Source organism: Siniperca chuatsi, linkage group LG11 (genome assembly GCF_020085105.1).
Source record: "Siniperca chuatsi isolate FFG_IHB_CAS linkage group LG11, ASM2008510v1, whole genome shotgun sequence".
NCBI classification, from domain to species: domain Eukaryota; kingdom Metazoa; phylum Chordata; class Actinopteri; order Centrarchiformes; family Sinipercidae; genus Siniperca; species Siniperca chuatsi.
The window spans coordinates 8,377,704-8,399,073 of record NC_058052.1 but is presented as its reverse complement, the minus strand read 5'-3'; the positions used below and the strand labels follow the sequence as shown (position 1 = coordinate 8,399,073).

Sequence of the window (21,370 nt, the reverse complement as noted above, 5' to 3'; positions counted from 1 at the left end):
TTTAGGGTGAAAATAGGCCTGAACTGTTACATGTCACCTCTGTCCTTCCTCTTATCACTTTCCACCATCAACTATCAACTAAAGACAAAACTATGATCATCTATAAAGAACAGGAATAATAAAAGGGGAGAAATTTATATATGAATAGCCCATACACATAGTATATAAAAGTGTATGTTAAAAAAATGCTGCTGAATCATGAGACTGCTGAATTTATACTCAAAAATAAATTGCTGTGATACAACTGGAAATATGTAAGGAAGTATGCACTACTGTCTGCCACAGTGTATTTTTTGATAGTAGCACTAGAGGGCGCTAAAGACAGGACATTTCCATTTTCCCCCCTATAGTGGCTTTAGTAAGTTTTTGGCAGGTGCTTTTATTTTGAAGTAATTGTATTAAAGGGCGAACAAGTATGATTTCTCCAGTGTCATCATTAAATTATCCAGAAATGTTCCTTCAAAAATACTGAAGGTTTCTCTTCAGTCACTCTTCCCATCAAGGATTAGTGGTTCCACTTTGTGTTGAGCAACACTGAGCTCGTACTCCATTAGAAACCACCTCAGAGAGGGGTCAAGGCAGGACGGATGGTGGGTGGTTACCATGATACATATCCATTCAGTGCTGGTTGGTCAGCTTGCAAAAGTCAGAGATGCCCCTTGGTCCTGGCATGCAAATATTCTGGAAGCATGTCATGAAATGTTCTGGAAACATCAACATCATCACTGAATGAAGAATCTGATAATCATTTGTCAATGTGATTTATCACTGTATTAATGAGTCCACTGACTAAAGGCATCAATTATTGTAGCACATACAACTGAACAATATAGGGCTGACTGTAGCTTTTTTCCCCCCAAGCAAAAAAAAATCACAATAAGAAATGTGTGTGTCACTAGTACACACACATACTGATTTAATCTGTATATATAATAACAATCCCTATAATATTCCTATTGAAAAATGTTTATTGAGCTGATTTATTCCTTAACAAACTCTCATGTGGGAAAGATAATGTCTACGCTGTTTACACTTACAAACACCTATTTACAGGAATTGGCTCCAGAGGATATGTAATAGGCCTACAGGTTTGTTATTGTCAATCAAAAATACAGAATTCAATTGTCTTCAGCTGAGGTGTCCAAACTGTGAGCAGTTGGATTGGTGGTTTCAGACAGTCTCCAGCCAAGTGAGGACGAGTTTCTTGAGATTTACTAGTATTTCCCACATTGTATGAGACTGAATTGGAGTAGTCCTGTGATGAAGATCTGTCATTAGAGGTGTCACTGTGCCCACACTGTATCACACCACCACAGTTACGTAATAGTATACCAAATCATAGCAAACCCAGACTTCCCTTGGACAAGATTTTTCATGTGGGAGTTTGAGTACATCTATTTGGGGAATCTTTTATTATGAAAAAGCTTGGGATTCCCTTGTCTAATACACAGAACATTGTTCTCAAGCTAGGGCCCAGGGTCGCACAGGGGTCACTGATGGGGCTCCAGGAAGTCCCGGGAATATTAGGTGAGGAGATTTCCCAGCCAGCAGGAGAGAATATGCCTGTCATGATCAGAGCAGTCACTTTCTCCACAGCTGCAGCAACAAAAAGCCTCTTAATTGGTGCTACCTGGGAAAAAAACATAATGCAGATCAGAGGTTTACTTTGTGTCTATGTTGGGGGGTCTGCGACACAACAGGTTTGGGAACCCATGCCACCGTATCCAGCGCTGTCCGCCCCCAACGTTAACCCTGCTATTTCGAGAAACTTCCAGCCCACTTTTCCACGTCACTTGAAGGAATCTTTAAAGCGTCCGTCGCCTGTATAAAATGTTTCAGTACTCGACAACCAGCAACATGAACGGCATGAAGACACAGTCACCGATAATGACAATGGCCAACAATGACAACGACCCTCTCCCCCTCGGATGGGAAGTAAAAATTGACCCTCAGACTGGATGGCCCTTCTTTGTGGATCACAATAACCGCACGACAACCTGGAATGACCCGAGACACGACACGAAAAAGGTAAAAGAGCGGAGGGATAAAGTTGGTTTGTCAGTGTTAACGGCTAACGGTTGTATAACCGTTTTTGTTTGTGTGTCGAGCTACGTCGGTTATAGTGCGTGTTTTGGTTTGATAGGCTGTTAAAGCTGCAAAAGCGTTGTGCTACATCACTGTCATATATTAATCTTGTTGACTGTAGGCCTTGTTTGGCACCGTCACCTCCCCCTCATAGACAGCTCATAAGCCTATTATAACGGGTGATCAACCCCGTTATATTCCCGTATCATGATCTAACACTATTATTACTCGATGACTCACCCTGCAGTATGTAAAGGCTATCTATGATGAGCTTCCAGTATTCTAATAACGTTTCTTTCATGGTGGAAAACACTGCGGCGTCCAGCTCATATTAAACTTTTTCCCTTACAAGGATTGAGGCAGGTCCACTTCACTTTGGCCTGAGGAGCATACACTGGCTACGACGGAGGCGCCGGCCGCCCTGCATATCGCATTCAGCTGTGTTTAATACATGTTGTGAAAACATTCAGGTCTGCAGAGAAAACCCGTGGGCTGAAGCGAGCTGCAACGGGCTGCCAGTTGGTAATCTCTCGTCTCAGAGACAGACACTGTTGTCCCAAGTTAGTGTCCCGAAGAATCTGCTAGAAAGACACAGCTGTCAGGGGATAAAATTGGTGCAATGGTGCTGCCAGTGTGCGGTGTCCCATGCTGAAATGGCAGAGGGCAAAGGGTCGTTCACAGCTATTTCATAACTTTTGTCTTAGAGGGAAAATGCCACAGGCTTACATATAAATGCAGTTTTTGTTCTGTAGGCTTTGGTATTTGTTTTTTAGTGGCTAGAGGTAGAGCTTTGACCACCTTTCAGATATATCATTGACAGAGTGCTGAACTATCAGTAGACCTGTTGCTTGTACTCCTCCATAGCTGCCATTGGCAGGTGTCTAGTCACTTTGCTGCTAAAGTAAGTCCCCAATAAGGTGGATTTTAGTGTGATTATTAGTATTGTGTGCATACCAATGTATTCTGGGATTATGTATGTTCTTTTTCAATAAAACTAGACCAGAATAAGTGTGGTCAATGAAGACTGACACAAGGAAGAAATTCAGTTATTCAGTGCATGCTAAAAATAATTCAAATATTGACTCTTTCTTCTTTATGGAATTTGTCAAAGGGTGGAGCAAAACAAGTTTTCTCTCTCTGTATGACATAATGATGATTAGCCAATAACACGTTAGTTTAGAAGGTGTGCCAAACTATTGGGAGTGGAAGTGAGGAAATTCAGCCAGGTGAATGATGTCACTCTGATTGTAGAGCAACATCTGAAACACAAACACAGCAACTGTCTGATTGGGAAAGTCTATGGTAGTCCCAAGTTAATTTCATCAAATACTCAAAGAGGTGATACTTTTGGCATTCCCCTGTGGAAATGTCACATTTTAACCTATAACCTTTGCAGTTATTTCAGGACTGAAAGCACTCTCCTATTAAAAATACCTCCAGGTTTTGAAAACCATTTGGTTGTATGTATTAATATGTCTGTAATAAGTTTTTGCAGACATGTTTAGCTGCACATATTGAGATAAGAATGTTGAATTTATGAAGGTTCATTTGTACAGAGTTTCAGATGTACTTAATTAAATGTAAATCTCGTAGTGGAGGAGTAAGTACCTATACAATTTACTAGATGAAAACTATAAGCAAGAATAGCTTGGTTAAAAATACTCAAGTATTTTGTTATGTTTAATAGTTTATAACTTCTAATTGCTCAAAATAAGCCAATCAGCTGGCAAAATATTTAATCGTATTTAATAATAATTAATAATTGCCTAAGGTTTAGGGATAATAATGTCAACCAAGTTTGTAGTGTAAATGACATTAGTATACTCACTAAACTAAACTATTTTTGTGGTTGAATTGTTTAATAACTTTAATATAAGTAAGGAACCAACATCAATGTTGCCGAAAATGTTGCAGATTAAAAGATCTTCTAAGTGCTTAGAGTAGATTTATTTAGTTGCTTTCCTTTGCTGGATCTTGAAATAGAAATAAATGACAAGATTCTTGATATTCATTGTTGTAAAGACATAATTAATTACGGGAATTTTTAATTTTAAATCATATTTATATACTGTTGGCTGTGTTTCAGGTCAGAGAAGTGTCAGCAAATGGACCCAACATACCACCAGAACCAAGCCCTCAGGAGACGCAGAAGACCTTTGTGAGGGAAATGAAGCACCCCATTCTTCGCCCAGGTTATGTTCCTATCCCAGTCTTCCATGAGGGCGCAGAACTGAGGCAGCAACAGCATCCATGTTATTCCTACATCCAGCCAACCACTGCACAGAATATCCGGACAGACGGGCGGACACCTTCCCCGACACCAGGGCTCCACTGCAGGCCTAGATCACCTTTACATGGACCTTCAGACAGCTGCTCCACTGAGCCTGGAAAGACCAGCTCGCCTGTTTCACAAACAGCAGAGGTTGGACTTGAGTAATGAAGAACAAACATAAGACTATGCATGCTGCAATACTGTATAATGTGTATGCTGGAAATGCAGTTATGAAGCAAGTATCATAAGTTTTGCAATGAAAACAAATGACCAAATTCTGAATTTTCACTGTTTCAATTTGATATACTTTCAAGGTTTACACTGCCCCGCATCACCAACCCCCACGGCCCAGCAGCACTGGTCTTCAAGCAGGTTACATCCCCATCCCGGTGATCCATGAGGGTGCAGGAGGCCAAACACAAACACAGGCTCAGTTAAATCCCTCGGCCTACTCTCAGCGCGTCCCCTACTCAGAGCACCAGCAGCCCTTCCATCGCCTTCAGACAGACGAATGGCCTGGCTACTCTGCAGCAATGCAGCCTCCCCGGGAAAGGGCTTCTCCAACACTGTTTCCCCAGCATCGCGATTCTATTCACCTCCCACCTCATATTAGAAGCCAGTCACCTATTATAACGCAGGTGCTGGGAGAAAGACCACAGGTAATTTTATTTTTGTGTGTTTTCACTTGGATTTTTCTTGATGTTCAAAAATGTTTGTCAGTAATTGTTAATTGTGTCAGATCCTAATGACTTCTTTTTAACTTCTAAGGTTCAGCAGCATGTCCTCACAAGAGACCCGCCCCAGAAAATTGAGCAGGAACAACAAAGCACTCAGCAGAAACCCGAGAACACGCAGCTCCCCCAACCATTGCACACAGAAGCTGACGTCCAAAAGCCTCAACAACCTCAACAGTTCCAACAGCCTCCACCAGAGCAACCTCAGCAGTTCCAGCAACCACATCAGTTCCAGCAACCACAACAGTTCCAGCAACCACAACAGTTTCAGCAACCACAACAGTTTCAGCAGGCACCACCTCAGACATCGCCACAGCCTCAGCATCCTGAACAGTTAATGCAGTCGCAGCAACAGTTCCAGCAGCCCCAGAAACCAGAGCAACCACAACAACATACTGCAGATATCACAGTTCAAATACCTCCAAAACCAGAGGCCCAGGACATGACAGCTGTTCCCCCAGAGGCCCCACCTGTAAAGGTAGAGGCCGAACAGGCTGCTCAGTGCCCAGTCCACCCAGGCTTGGCTAAGGTACAGAAGATAGTCGACCGGGTTGCTAAACTGGAGCAGGAGGTGAAATGTTTCGATGGAAAGAAGAACGATAAGAAATACTTGTTACTGGAGGAGCTGCTGACCAAAGAGCTCTTAGCACTGGACTCGGTTGACCCAGAGGGTCGTTTAGATGTAAGGCAGGCGAGACGGGATGGAGTCCGTCGTGTTCAGACCATACTGGAAGAACTGGAGCAACTGGAAGAGCAGCCAGCCAGGCCCGCCAGCGAGACCGCGATGGAGGGAAACAGCCTGACACAGAAGGGAGAGCCCAGCATGATCACCAAGGAGAACGTTGAGCTGGCAAAGGAGATATCATAATGACTGCACACTTCATAATCAAGAGGAGAGAAGGATAACCTGCTGTATATTTGATAGTGAACAAGTCTGCTCTGGCTAACTCTCCTCCTCCTCTATCTACAGCATTTGTGGAAGTTGCATGCATTGATTAACAGTGTTGGTATTTCCTGCCATTCAGCACATAGTTGATGGTAGCTCAGTGCAATCATGTTTTTCAAGCCAATGTTGTTGCCTTCTGTGTTGTGCCAATGTCTTCATAATAAGACAGCTGCCATGATCAAGGTGTTGACAACAATTTCTAGTCAAATTAAAGTTTGAATAAGAGGCCTTTATCAATAAATGGAAGAAAAGTAGAAGTATTTTCTTAAGAAATGTTATGTGTAGTTGCCTTTTGTCTTGATCAAATATTGTATGAAGCTTTTCTTAATCCAGTCAGCACATCAGTTGGTACACGAGTGCAAACGTCGGGGCTTTAAAGCAGAACTCACTGCAAAACTCAAGTCAACAGAAAAGCATTTTCCCCTTTATAGCCACATGGCCATGTTGGAGCTGCTTTGTCACAGAACACAGTGAATATGTTTATTAGATGCTGCTTTTTGGTGGTGCATTACTGATTTTGCCGTCTTTGCACTTTGCCATCATTGAAATGCATCATGCTGAAAGATCAGCAGCACTTCATTTGAAATATATAAGTTACACACGTTTTGATTGATGTGTTTGAGTGTTTGTATGTGCATTGGTTTACTTGTTATTTCAAAACACTATATCAGTATTTATATCATCATATAGTATTTTGGTACATTTATGAATGTGTAATGACAAATTGAGGTGAGATGTGTATCTTACTTGAGATGTGAGACAATCGGCACTTGGTGCTAATGAGGAAGTTTAAAATTGTCAGATTGTTCATGTATAACTACCAAAGCCACAATCTGTAATAACACTAACACAAAAACGGCCTAAAAGCCTTAAAAATGCCAACGGTGAGAGAATGCCCAATTCATAAACAGATCAACTTCAATTTGTCATTTAAAAATGTTTTAAATTACTTTTAATATTACCCTAATTGTTTGTGTAGTAATTTGTCACTATAATATGATCATAAGCCATCTGTCAGGTAGGGTCACTGCCTAACACACCTTTACAATTTATGGATTGTGGCTTAGTGTTGATCACAGTTTATGAGTAGCACGCTGATGCATTGTTGAAAGCAAGTCACGTTGGTATGGTTGAAAATAAAATGTATTTGACATGGATTTTGACTAATATTTGGGTTCCCACAGATTCTGCAAAGTCTGAGACAGATTTTTTGCATTAGGGATAATACTTTCTTTAATTGCATATATACAGTATACCTAATACTGAACTGAAGGTCCACCATGTTTACTCCCTGCCAAAAGAATCCATATTTTAATAATGCATGAGTATGCGTGTGCTCCACTTGTGGATTTGAAGATGTGTCCCTGAGTCCCAGTTTTCAGCTGTCTAAAGTCTGGCTTAGTCATGTCTCTGTCTGAGGTCAGCTGCTCCCTGTGTGCAAGTGGTGTGTTTTGTGCTTTTTATATACAAATGACCCTAGCCTGTAACATCAGAATAGGGACTTTAATACTTATGTTGGATGATTTTTACATACATAATCCCCTCATTTTAAAAATATCCCTCCCTCAGATTCAGCTTGTATTCACCTTGCTGTCACTGAATAAGAGGTGCTGTAGCTGGGATATTTGCTTTCCCTGAAATATAAGTATCATATTATTAAAAAAAAGACAAATAAAGGCAATATATAAAATAATAAAATAAAGCTACACATTCTTAATTCTGGCAAATTTTCACTTTCATCAGAATGGGGAGTCCAGTTATCAACATATGGTTTCTTCAAAATATAATAACATCATATAATGAATTAACCATAGAGTTAATAAGTACTCTGATCCTTTAGTAAATAATGTAAATAGTTTTTATGTACAGTTACCTGTACACCGGTGATGACGGCACAGATCACGTGTTATTGTTTAGAGCAGGAAACTGTTTCGTCTTGAACGGCACACAGCAGCTGTTGGGACACCATCTCACTCATTGGTGTGTATTTTCCGTTACTCTGTTCAGCATGACTGTGGGAAGGGATGCCTCTCCAGTAGAAAGGGAATTTGATTATCAGTATGCGTAGAAGTGGAATAAACAAATCCGACACCCATCCAGCTGCTGCTAGCTCGCTAGGTAGCTAGCTACCGCAGCTCACCAGCCTGTGGGGAACGAGCTAACCGTGTGGCTAGCCAGTCGCTGTCTGGCTAGCTACAGCCAACCTCCAAGACGTGGAAGTTGATAATTACCTGTAACTGGCTGATAAGCCAGCTAGTTACCTGTTTTGTGTAACGTAAAGGGACAAAATGGAGCTGTTCCAAGCTAAAGACGATTACATTCTCCAGAGCGGGGACCGTGCTCTGTGGTGCAGCCGAAAAGACGGGACCATGACCGTCAGACCTGGTACGTAACGCTACTGGGTGACAGCTTTCTCTTCTGCAGCCGGCCATTTACCTGAAATTAACATTTGGCATTATTTCCTATTAGAGTGAAATAAAAGCTATGTATTTCTTGGCCTGTCTGAAGTTGACAAACATTATTTTACTGATGTTTTTTTTTGTCACCATGTATCCAAAACACCTCAGCGGTTTAGTCTAATCTCTCACTCGTTCATCTCTGAAATAAACGTCAAAGTAATCATTTAGTCGTTGTAAATGATCCAGCTGCGTTAGACAAAACAAGTTGTTTGGTAAAGAAAAGCTAGAAATGGCTGAATGCGCCATTCCCAAGCCTTGAAATATCGTCCTAGCTTTCGGCAGTGCCAACACCCCAAACACACTCCAAAGTTCTTGCTTTGCTTTTATGTTACGGAATGTGAATATAACGTAATTTTTAGCTTATATACGATGTGCTTGACGTATGACAGCTTAACAGATGTACTATTCTAAAATGGTGAATTGTTAGAAAAGTACAATACCGTCCTATAAGAACAGGAAGGCACAATAAATACAGGTTATTTATACAGGTGTTACTGAAGTCTGTAAGAAGCTCCAGGTATTACATTGCAGAAGTGAGTACTGCTGCTGCGGCTCATGGCTGTGACAAAATATTGGTCATGCTTTTGTACTAAATGAAATACTGTGGGTTGTGGAAGCTATATATCCCCAGTAAGTGAAAGAACTGCTGACCTAAAAGAAAAGTTTCATTAGAGTCATCAGAAGGCTGTGAGCGTAATCATCTGTGTCAGTTGAAGTTGTATGGCTGTGCAGCCATCCTGAACAGGTTTTTAGTTGCACCACTGTTTCATTATTTAATTGGAAAAAGGGTTTCCACTCCTCACTGGGTTTCCACTGCACTCTCAAGCTCACAGTGAAGTATTTCCATGATATTACACATTCTGGGTGAAGTTGTGGTATGTTTTTATTAGTGTTTTTTGTGTCTTTTTTCTGGGAGACTGGTCCTGTGGGGCCCTCATACCCAGTTCCCCTGTACATGAAATTCTCTGGCTGGTAAAACAGGAAGAGTCCCTGTCTGAGGCTGCCTCCACCCTTAGCCACACCCTTCATGTTTTTCCAATTTTCTCCACTTTGATGTTTAATCCGTCACCAATCATAGGCATTTCAGTTTTCCTCTTCAGTCACTGAGTTTGTGCATTGCCATAACTGACTTCAAGCTTGGCCTGGTCTTTGAAAATGTTAGTAAATGGAGACAGGGTAGTTTTTTTCTCCGATCGAATTATACTTTCTTTAATAAAACGACACTATCCTGTTTTATGTGTAATAGCTGTACTTTTCATGCAAATGTGGATGAAGAATGACAGACCAATGAGATTGATACACATTTATTGAGATCCCTCCATCTGTGGGTTGTTACTGCAATTAACCGCGCTGCAATTTTGAGACCAAGTCTTTGAGGCTATGAATGTTTACTGGGTATTAAAAACAAGTTTTAGCGTGGTAACAGGAAATCCCAACCCATCCATGACACTTACTTTGCTCTTAGTGTGAATATTTAGCTGTTTCTGACAGAAAAGATGCACACGCTTGAACCTTTCAAGAGATAACCTGAGGACTCAATAAGTAAAGTGGCCTTTATAGCCCTACACATGTACATTTTGACTGGCTGCTTATCTGGTCTAAAGCACATCTTGCTGAGCTGTCTTGCTACACCGCTGTTCTGATGTTTCATCTCCATATTTTTATTTCAGCAACGGACCTGTTGTTAGCTTGGAATCCAGTGTGTTTGGGTTTGGTAGAAGGTGTCATTGGAAAGATACAACTTCACACAGGTAAGTGGAGAATGAAAAACATTAGAACGCTGAGCAATTTGTTTTTTTATTCTTTTGCACACAGCACATACATTCTTGCCAGTATTTTCCATCTGTGTGCACTAGACACTTGAGTTACAAAATCATCCAGTGCTTAGTATGTTTCTTACTCACAAGGAAAGGTGTGGAAAAATTGTGGAAAAGTACTTTGAAATGTGTGTAGTTATGAAGAGGAGTGAGCTGATGGTGATGATTCAATTGGTGATAAATCTGATTTTGCCTCTGTGGGCCTCAGGATAGGAAGTTTGAGATTAAACATTATACCCTTCATAAGGAACAATTATATTATTCTGGTAATTCAGATAGATGGTTTAAATATTTATTTACCAGATGTCTTGTGTTATCTTATTAAAAATCTGCAGTTAATGGCTGGCGTGCAGCTGCTTTCTTCACACCTCTCAGAATGTGAGGAATTCTGCACCCATGATGCAACTCCCCCTTCCTCTTTCTCTTCTTGACAGATCTTCCTCTCGGCCTCGTATTAATCCGTCAGAAAGCACTGGTGGGCCATTTACCAGGCAACCACAAAGTCTACAAGATCACCAAGATAGCTGTCATTCCTCTGTCTGATGAAGAGCCTCAGGAGCTTGAATTGGAGGTGTGTATACTAATACTGTAATGAGACACGAGAAGCAGTGATCATGTACAGCCCCCCTGACAATCATTGTAACAGTGTTTGTGAGAATCCTGAATTGTTATTAATGTACCCAAGAATACCCTGTATGCGTCAGCGTATGATTCATCTCTGATGGGCTGACAGTGGTGCAAAATGAGTTTTTTTTTTTTTACATTTTATTAAAAGATCTGTTTCATTTTCACCCACACATTTAATGTGAAAATTAAATGCAGACATAAAATCACGCAAAGGAAGTTGAATATTGCTAAGATTTCAGTCTTTCAGGGGAGCTTCATGGATGGTGAGACAGAATATTTTCAAGTGAGTAAATACGGAGGAGGATGATCGTTCCTGGATAGGCTTTTAGACCCCATCCTGTTGTACATTGTCCTTGTACTGCAGAATGATTATCCCACCCCTTTTGTGTCTAGAAATCCTATAGATCAATGTAGCTGTTAGATTGTTTACTGCGTTAGTTTAGAAGAATGAGAACTATACAGAGTACTGTATTGTTGTTTTTGGCTGTTTGTAGTGGGTAGTAATAAACGTTTATTTATTGTTTTGAGAAATTCAAGGTGGTACCAAATTCAGCTATTATCCTCATCAAATTGACAATTTCTTTTGTAAGTATCACTATCATGTTCATAAAATTTGTAAAATTGCATACATTTGATAGGGGATCTTCTTTTTCAGCTTTGCAAGAAGCATCACTTTGGAATCGACAAACCAGAGAAACTGGCCCAGTCTCCCGATGACGCAAAGTTCTTGATGAAAACTTTTAGCCAGATCAAATCTAATGTGGCTGTGCCCATCAAGAAAAAGGTATTCTTTTGTTGTACACTTTATAAAAATGTATTCTGTCATCCTCAAACCGATACACTACATTTTCCATCTTTCACACTTTTAAAGGCTTTGAAGTTCTCATAGGATTTTGCTTTCTTTGCTTTGTCAGCTTATCGCTCTTTTCTATCCACCCACCCAATCCAGTATTCCCCTGCCTTCCAGGTCAAGGAAAACAAAGAGAAGGAACGTCTGGAGAGACGGCTCCTGGATGAACTGTACAAGATATTCATGGACTCAGACTCCTTCTACTACAGCATGACCTATGACCTGACAAACACTGTGCAGCGTCAGGGGGACTCGGATAAGTCCAGCTTACCCCTATGGAAACAGGTTTGGAGAGAATCACAACTCGTTGGGCTCGTTGCCTCATTTAAAAAAAAAAAAAGACATATTTATATTGCAAAAACCCTTACATCTGATTGATTGTAATTTTTATTCTTTGTGAAAGGTGGATGACCGTTTCTTCTGGAATAAACACATGATCCAAGGCCTTATTGACCTTCAGGTAAATGTTTTTTCTCTCATTTTTGAATTGAATAAATGCACTTTGTCCCCAGATTTGATTCTTTGACACAGTCATAGTGGTTTTCTTTACAATTGTCAACTGAAAGAGCATAGATGGCCCTGCAGTGTAAGCGTGGCAGTTGTATGTGCTGATAATTACCAGAGCTTTATCAGTGTATGAAAATACTCCGTGAATAGAAGGAGTAACGGCTCTTAGTTTTGAAAGATTATCTACTTTGGATACTTGGTGGATGCAAAGTGCTTCCTTATCAACTTGGCAAACAACATTTTAATCTCCCTGTCCTGCTGTTTTTTTTGTTTTACTTTTTGAATGCTCCAGGTCCCAGACGTGGACTTCTGGGTGGTACCAATCATCCAGGGCTTTGTACAGGTGGAGGAACTGGTGGTGAACTACAACGATACATCCGACGAGGAGAGGAGCAGCCCTGAGACCCCACCACAGGAGGTCACCTGTGTTGATGACATCCATCCCCGCTTCACTGTGGCCCTGATCTCCAGACGCAGCCGCCACCGCGCAGGTAGAGCTGCGGTTACTGTCAGCTTGGCCTAGAGGAAGGTCATGCCTAAACTCTGAATATATGGGTTATGTTATGTAATTAGGATTTTTACCACACATTCAAATAGGGTTTCTCTCACAAAAGGCTTTGAATACCTTGGTAGACAATTTAGCTTTTATTCATTTCAAGTGAAGCATGATCTGTGATATAAATAATCTGGATAGTGTTTATGCATTCTCCTGGCCCAAAGGGATGCGGTACAAACGCAGGGGAGTGGATACTGATGGCCATGTGGCTAACTATGTGGAGACAGAGCAGTTGATCCACGTGCACAGCCACACTCTGTCCTTTGTGCAGACTCGTGGCTCTGTGCCGGTCTTCTGGAGCCAGGCGGGGTACCGCTACAACCCCCGGCCACGCTTAGAGAAAGGTCAGTGGAACTACATTATCTTGCATACAGTCCTGAGGATGTTGATTGTTGATGATAATGATGTAAAAGTTTGCAATCTAGATCTCTTGATGTCTTTAGCCAGATTCAGTTATATGGAAATCATTTGTATGCATATTTTTCTGTTGTTTCAGGAGAGAAGGAGACCATGTCTTACTTTTCTGATCACTTTGAAGAACAGCTTAAACTCTACAAGAAGCAGGTGGGTTTGCTCTGCCAGAGAGTATGCTTGGGTATGTGCTTAGCATAGTTATTGACTACTTGCACACATCAGTCTTGTGTTAGGATTGTTATTTAAAATGTATCCCCACTGTGGTTTTTCTGCCCCCTATGGCTGCATATAGTTGAATGTTCTGACTGAAGTTTTAGCGTGTGAACTAGACTAGGGTTGGTGAAATTTTTTAGTATACTTTGGAAAAATGTATTTAGGCACATTTTACCAAAAGTGTGCACTTTTAGTCAATCTTGTCTGTGTGACAGTTTTGTTGTCAACATTTAGTATCTCGGTGTGTTTGCACAGGAAAGGCTTAGAGGGGCATAAATGTTATAAACAAGGCTAAATGAGAGCGCTATTTATTGTCTTCTTCAGGTCATTATTAACTTAGTGGATCAAAGTGGACGGGAGAAGCTAATTGGTGACGCATATCTGAAGCAAGTCCTGCTTTACAACAATCCAAATCTCACATATGTTTCATTTGACTTCCATGAGCACTGGTAAGAGACACTACTCCTCAGCAGTGTAACTTGTTCATGAATGTAGTCGTAACAAATATATTTTATACCATAATGCATTTACTTCCCCTTAATGCTTATATCCTGTTTCTCAGCCGAGGTATGAAGTTTGAGAATGTGCAGATACTGACAGATGCAATCTCTGATATCATCACTGACATGAAGTGGGCCTGGTAAGTGTCATGACAGTATTTTGTTATTTTCAGAGAAATGCTGATAACATGAACTCTTGCTCATCTTCATTTAGGCAAGATTTGTTTTATTAGAAAACAACAATGAACCACTAGTAGGCTATAACGCACGTTAGTAATCCTGTTTGTTATTGGGTTAAAGATTGTAATCCTATGAATGCATCCTATTATGAACGTATCTTCCTCTGTCAGGGTGGATCAGGCCGGAGTCATCTGCAAGCAGGAGGGTATCTTCAGAGTTAACTGTATGGACTGTCTTGACAGGACCAACGTGGTCCAAGCTGCTATCGCTCGGGTGGTGATGGAACAACAGGTGAGAGCAATTCCTTGTCTGGACCCAGGCAAAGAAATGAACATAAATTTCATAACATCGGTATTATGTAGGTCTGCTATGCCTTGTGGGTGCCGCTTTCTAAATTTGATTGACTATTAACTGTACCAGTGACCTTTTTAGACTGAAAGTTATATTGTTCCTTATCAAACTTGTGTCCAGCTAAATAAACTTAACTGCTCCTAGTGTCAGTGAAATTAGACATTATTCTGCCGGGAGCCCATCAACTATGAAAGGAATTTGCAATAATCAGTTATTCAGGGAAAAAATACACATTTAACAACTTTGATGTTAATTAATGTGTATTTTTACAAGAATTTCTATTTTATAAATAATACCAGTATTCATAATATAGAATAATCAGCATCATCATAAAGGTCATTGTCTTATTTTACATGACTGCTTTCTAAAACTGGGATTGCAAAGTACTTTACAAAAGGTGTAAGCATGACTCACCAGATTCACTTGGCATCATGAACTCTTTGCTCAGTAATCTGTTGTACAGACACAAAGTAAACTACAAACTAACAGACAGCTGCATATATTTGCTCATCGGATCACACACACTAGTGGTAGACTTGTCATGTTAGTACAGCACTAAGCAGCAAGGATAGTAGAACAGACCGTTAGTGCGCACTAACACAATCATAGTTTATACACCCCAAATCATTTTTGCTTTCTAAAAATCCAGCAACTGCACCATATTCATCTTGGATTACATTTAATGAGCAAATACAAGTGTGAATTGAGCAGTTCATATATGTGGATATAGGCTGACCTTTTCCACTGATGCAGTGTAAACTGAAAGAGAGACATCCCTATGTACTCACAGCTTTAACAGCACACCCATGGACAAAAATGTTTCCCTTCTTCCTGCAGCTGAAGAAACTGGGTGTGATGCCTCCAGAGCAGCCTCTACCTCTCAAATGCTACAGGATTTATCAGATCATGTGGGCCAATAATGGAGACACCATCAGCAGACAGTACGCAGGCACAGCAGCGCTCAAGGTAACATCATTGTCTTTGCACACACGTTCACATCTGAGTCAGTGTTTGCTTAAACAAACAGCAGTGAAGTGTGCCATCTTTTGGTGGATAGTTTAAGCTTTTGAGACATAAGCTTTCTCTAACAGTAGGACTTGTAAATCAACAGAGCATGTAGTCTTTCAGTAGATTAAACACATCAGAATGACAAATATGGATTGAGCCTTTAGGACTTAAAAATGGACTGAAATTTCACAATTCAAAGGTACATCAAACAGACACTTTTTGATCTATTTTAGGGAGATTTCACCAGGACGGGGGAGAGGAGACTGGCTGGTGTGATGAAGGATGGCGTGAACTCAGCCAACCGCTACTATCTGAACCGCTTTAGGGATGCTTACAGACAAGCAGTCATTGGTATGGAAAGGCTGACGCAGAAATCTCTGAGGGCAAACTTCTCCCATGTGCATATGTGTATCTGTACTCATGTTGTCCCAAAATCGGTCCTTGATTGACTCTTCTGTATCCTCTGCCTCTCCCTGCAGACCTAATGATGGGCCTGCCAGTGACGGAGGACCTGTACTCCATCTTCAGTAAGGAGAAGGAGCATGAAGAGAAAGAGAAGGAGAGCCAGAGGGGAGCGCAGGAGCAGGTCAGCCTCCTGCTGCAGACCTACATGCAGCTTTTGCTGCCTGATGATGAGAAGTTTCATGGAGGTTGGGCCCTCATCAATTGTGACATGAGGTTAGTGGCTAGCTGCCCTGTTTTATTATTTATTAACTTTATACCTTTAGGGATATAGATGACGAGCAACTGTTGTACTATTTATTCTATGTTTTCAGTAGTTTATGAAGTGCTCTTTTCATGATACCGTTCTCTTATTTCCCACCAGCCTCATTGATGCAAACAATAAAGACGTGGATGTGCTGCTGCTTCTGTCTAACAATGCCTATTACATTGCTTAGTAAGTCTGATTTTAAATTTGCCAACATTTTTCTTAGATCTCAAAATTGTTCTTATAGATTCACTTATGTTAGCATTTGTTTTCTTGCAGCTATGATGAAGAAGCAGATAAAGTGAACCAATACCAGCGCCTCAATTTAGAGGGTTTGGAAAAGATCGAAATTGGTAAGAAGTTAGACTCAAAGGAGAAGTGAAGGTTTTTGTACACTCACTGAGTCACCCAACACTTCCCAAAAGTGTGCTTAACAGTTTCTCAGTAACCTTTTAGCAATATCTCTGCTGATTATGATTCATGCAAGGAAAGCACATCACTAAAAATGGAAGTTATAAGTTGTGTTTTCTTTTGCAGGTCCAGAGCCTACTCTGTTTGGGAAGCCAAAGTTCTGCTGCATGCGTTTGCATTACAGGAATGAAGAGACGAGTGGATACTTTCACACGCTGAGAGCAGCAACACGAAATCCTGAGGATGATGGAAAAGGTAGGATGTAATTCTTTAAATGGCAAGAAAAGGTAACTTTTTAGATCATAAACTCTGCACATGCTGGTTGAGACTTACATTGTGATTACATTTCAGACACATTACAGTGCATAGCTGAGATGCTTCGCATAACTAAACAGGCCACGGGGCTGGACCTGCTTGTGGTTGAAAAGAAGCTGGAGCGGTGAGTACAGATTTGTTGTCATTAAGATGATTAGCATTCATCTCTGTCTCTTTTTCACGTATTTGAATGTAATGAAGATAAACATTTGCAGTCATCATAGCACAGTTTTAACTTTTAACCAATGACAAGAGCTGTGGGTCGCGTATTTAAATGGTTTGTGTCTGTGTTCCAGGCGGCAGAGTAAACCTCATGAGGATATAATGGGCATCCAGAACAAACCTGCTGACCAGGTCCAGGGTAGCTCTGGTCTGGCACAGGGCAAAAGTTTCCTCCTCAACAAATTCTCCTCTCTCAATCAGAAAGTGAAACAGACCAAGACAAACGTAAACATTGGCCCCTTCAAGCCCCTCGGGAGGCTGAGCAACTTCTCTAAGCCTGATGTAAAAGTTAATTTCCTAAAGCCAACTATGCATGGCAACCTGTGGAAGTCAGACAGCAGCTTGGAGACATCAGATAACCCTGGTACAGGAGCCCTAAAAGATATCGGTGACGAGCACTCAGAAATCTCAGACTCTGACTCATATAATTCTGACCCAGAGCACCCGTGTTCTGGTTCTTTAGAAAACGTAGACTATGTGCTGCCCAGCTGCGGCATAGTAGCATCAAACCCACGATTGGGCAGCCGCTCCCAATCTATCGGTAGCGTGGAGCTAAATATCCCCTCTGTTATCCGTGTCACTGGCTGTGATGTGAAGCAGGAAAGCTCCTCTCAAGTCAGTGATGACAAGTCCCCAGGGGCCGCCTCAGTGGCTGAAGAAGCCATTCTGATTGACTTTGGTACTCCCATTGATGCCTACTGCCATCAGTTTGTCCAGGATGCACAGACCAAACCTGTTGAGGTGTTTGGAGAGCAGCCACCAGCTGCTGTCCCCCAATTCAACCCTGTGGTGCAGAATAAGACCCCAGCAGACTCAGACAAGCAGCCAAGCTCCGAGCCACAGCATCAGCAGGAGGAGCCCCAGCTCCCCAGGCCATCCCAGCTAGACGTCGAGTCCACTACCTCCGGTTCCAACCTCCTCACAGTCCAGAAGCCGAGCTCTGCAGCCTCAGGAGGCTCTCAGAGGAGTCTGAGTTCACTGATGGAGGGGAGCCTTGGCCCTTCACCTGCTGACAGCAACGGCAGCCGAGTGGTGTCCCCCTTTGCCAAGATCAAGAGCTCCATGGTCCAGGTGGCCAGCCTCACCCAGGCAGGACTCACCCAGGGCATCAACTTTGCTGTGGCAAAGGTGCAGAAGAGCCCAGAGCCAGATACTGTCAACGAAGCCCAAGAGAGCGAGCTGAAGGCAATGTTTACACAGTGCCAGACCAGGATCATTCAGATCTAGTGCTTTCCTTGTAGCAGGATTTTGTAGTCGTACATCGTGTAGAAACTTCCTGTATGGTAGCAGTAGCAAAAGCTTGCACATAGCGTCACTACTCAGCCAAGAAATGCACTCTTAAATTCGCCCTTTAGTTAAACTTGCCCATGTTAATTATGACTCATGTACAGAACTTATAAATATATACTTAAGCCCAACATGATAGTGACCATGTTTACATGCACATAATTATAGATTCCCTTAGTACTAAAGAGAGCACTGATTGTCTGGTCCAATTTTTTTGCTATAAGGGACGTTTAGCTCATGTACCTTTTGTCATGCAACCTTGCACACTGATTGATAACAATGTCAGGTGTCCTCTCTTTTATGGTTTAATAATCAATTGTCCCCAATATATTCCGTCCATGACATTTCTAATGTAAATATCTCAGAATACCAGAGCTTAGTACGGAGGTTGAGTATAAAAATGGCACATAGTAAATGTTTAAGTATTCGGGGAAACTGGTATAATTCCCATGTGACAGTGAAAATTGTATACAGTAGAACATTTAATTGAAACGAGTGTATGTACATACAAATCCTAAATCACTCCAGGAATACTGCTACTGTTGAAGTAAATTGTTCTATAAGTAAAGTTTTCTTAAAAAATTTAAAGGATGTTCTCAAGAGATAAATAACTAAGACCTAAGAATATATTTAGGTTTTTAAGATGTTTTAAACTCCTGTACTTCCAGGGTGGTATGCAGAGTATTTTTGTGCATGTAAACATGTCACTATCCTTAGTCTGAAAAGTTATTTTACCCACAATGCTTGCATGTGAGGTTAATGGTAACTGATTTTGACAAGGCAGGTGAACATTAGCTGCATGCCGAAATACCAACTCTGACTTTATCATGCACTGTAATGTCATCCTGTACGTGCAGGTCATTTATTGGTATTTGTGATATAGGCCTCGTAATAACCTTCAATTTGTAACAGCTGTTGTAGAATCTGACCAAATATCTTTTGTGATTCCCAAAGGACAATTCTGTGTTAACTATTACCCTTTGTATAGCTGTCAGAAACTAGCCAGATGACATACCGTGCGTAGTTATCCTATGTAATATCAATGTTGTAAAGTGTAACTTTAGAAGATATACCGTTATAGAAATAATGACTACACAAGAGCTTAGTAAGAGTATCCTGGTTGTTGATATGTACAGTGAGTATTGTATGTCTATCTGTTCCCTAAGTAGAGCCTTCCCTTAAGCTTTTTTGTATTGATGGTAGGGTGGCAGCTTAATATGTTCAAAGAGGTATGAGCATTATATTTTGAAAAGAACGCCCAGTACTGTCATTGCTAACCATGAATAACCAGAAAACTACTGGTTGCAGTTGTTTTTGATAGATATATGTACTGAAATAACTATTCTGCTAATGGTTGTACTAATTAACTATGAGGGTTTGTTTGGACTGAGTCCTCGGCCAGCGTTGTACATTGACGTTGCATGTTTGACAAAGAGAGGAGAGTAGCATATAGTAGGTATATATGCAATTGCACCCACCCAGTTATTAGAAACACTGACGCTTTATGCACTCCCCAAACTGAAAGCATATTTGCCTTAACAGGAAATTGAAGTGGGATTATGTATATCAGGTATTTATGGCAAAATCTACCTTTTTAAGCCCATTCTAACATGTTACATTTGGTGTACTGTATAAATGATCATGTTCAGGGTTACTGTATGTCATCAAGCTTTATCTTGGAATATTTCATCTACTGGCACATACATTCTCCATGGAAATGAGCAGGTTTTAGAGATGTAAACAGTGTGTTGGCTGTGTGTATGTACTGTACAGTATGTGTGAGTTTGTGTGTTAGAGCATCCCTGATGCTGCTGGTATTTAAGCGTGCTCACCTTGGAGCCCTAGTTATATTTATGTGTAAACATTGTTATATTGTACATTTATTTCGTTGGCCTCAAGGAGTGAGGTTTTGCCTCATTAGTCACTCATTAAACTTTACAGTTGTCATTCAGTGAAAATCTCCCACATGACCTTGTTACAGTCCTCCAGAAGAACTAATGAACCAAGGCCACCATCTCCCTCTGCTGTTTATATTATTGTCTATTTATGATAAATAATAATCATCTGGTTTGCCTCAAGCTGAAATATCCCAAGATAAACTGTCACACATTTCATATTTTGTATTACATTTGCCTGTTTTCTGCATTCAGCTTGCTCACCAGCAGATAAGATGTGGGACACTTGTATATTTTATCTGACAATAATTGTGTTATGTGAGACTGTAGCCTTGGCTGCTTGTGGGTGCTACATTATAGTTACTGAACCTGCTGATAGTGTGTGTTGCTGCCAAAGCTTGAAGGTAATAGCTCTAATGCAAAGGTTTAATGCAGAGGGGAAAATGTTTTTTTTTAAACTTTCTTCAGGATTGCAAACACTGGAGCAGTTCTCAAGCAGAGCAGAAACTTATTGTTTCCTAAACTGCTGTGTTAAGCTAAAAGGAACAGTAATCCTCAACATTCCCGATAGAGACCACAATGCTAGAGTGTGGTGTCTGATTTTTTTTTAATACAAAAGCTGGCAATTATATTTGATCCAATATTTGCTGGGTGAGATTTTTCTCCTTTCCTTTTGTTTTGCACCAAGTGCTTTTGCAACCACCTCTTCATTTGTTGTCTGTGGTTGTCCTGCCCTCCCATTAGGACCCCAAACCATGACAAATTATCATGTGACTAGAGGTCTTAAAGCATTTGATTTGCACTGTTTTAAGCACATTTTCTAGCATTAGCACCATTCCATCTGAATGTCTGTGGTCATATCTTTCCTCTTTACCAACTGACCGTTGTCATTGTTTTCCACAGTGTACTGAGATTGTATTGTATATTAAAGTATCCTATTTATTCTTATGCTCTTTGGGTGTGTTATTTGATAACAAAACACGCTGTACACTTTTTGTTTAGGAAGATATTC

General features: G+C 40.9%; 2 protein-coding genes across 4 annotated transcripts; both read left to right on the top strand.

Moving 5' to 3' along the window:
• Positions 1-1,778: 1,778 nt before the first annotated feature.
• bag3 (BCL2 associated athanogene 3) lies at positions 1,779-7,194 on the top strand. The gene is made up of 4 exons (XM_044215319.1): positions 1,779-2,028; positions 4,172-4,507; positions 4,672-5,016; positions 5,126-7,194. The coding sequence occupies exons 1-4, from the start codon at positions 1,831-1,833 to the stop codon at positions 5,957-5,959; spliced, it is 1,713 nt and encodes a 570-aa protein (XP_044071254.1). The 5' UTR covers positions 1,779-1,830; the 3' UTR covers positions 5,960-7,194.
• A 732-nt stretch (positions 7,195-7,926) lies between these two features.
• On the top strand, positions 7,927-21,306 carry inpp5f (inositol polyphosphate-5-phosphatase F). Of its 3 annotated transcripts, none has more exons than XM_044215305.1 (20): positions 7,927-8,422; positions 10,167-10,247; positions 10,748-10,884; positions 11,596-11,724; positions 11,908-12,075; positions 12,194-12,250; positions 12,590-12,788; positions 13,018-13,197; positions 13,350-13,417; positions 13,805-13,929; positions 14,043-14,120; positions 14,331-14,451; positions 15,349-15,477; positions 15,753-15,870; positions 15,999-16,197; positions 16,346-16,417; positions 16,508-16,581; positions 16,766-16,894; positions 16,991-17,078; positions 17,251-21,306. In XM_044215305.1, the coding sequence occupies exons 1-20, from the start codon at positions 8,326-8,328 to the stop codon at positions 18,401-18,403; spliced, it is 3,402 nt and encodes a 1,133-aa protein (XP_044071240.1). In that variant the 5' UTR covers positions 7,927-8,325; the 3' UTR covers positions 18,404-21,306. The 3 variants fall into 3 exon arrangements, with proteins under 3 accessions (XP_044071240.1, XP_044071239.1, XP_044071241.1); XM_044215304.1 differs by having other exon boundaries at positions 11,890-12,075; XM_044215306.1 differs by having other exon boundaries at positions 7,950-8,017; positions 11,890-12,075.
• Positions 21,307-21,370: the final 64 nt, after the last annotated feature.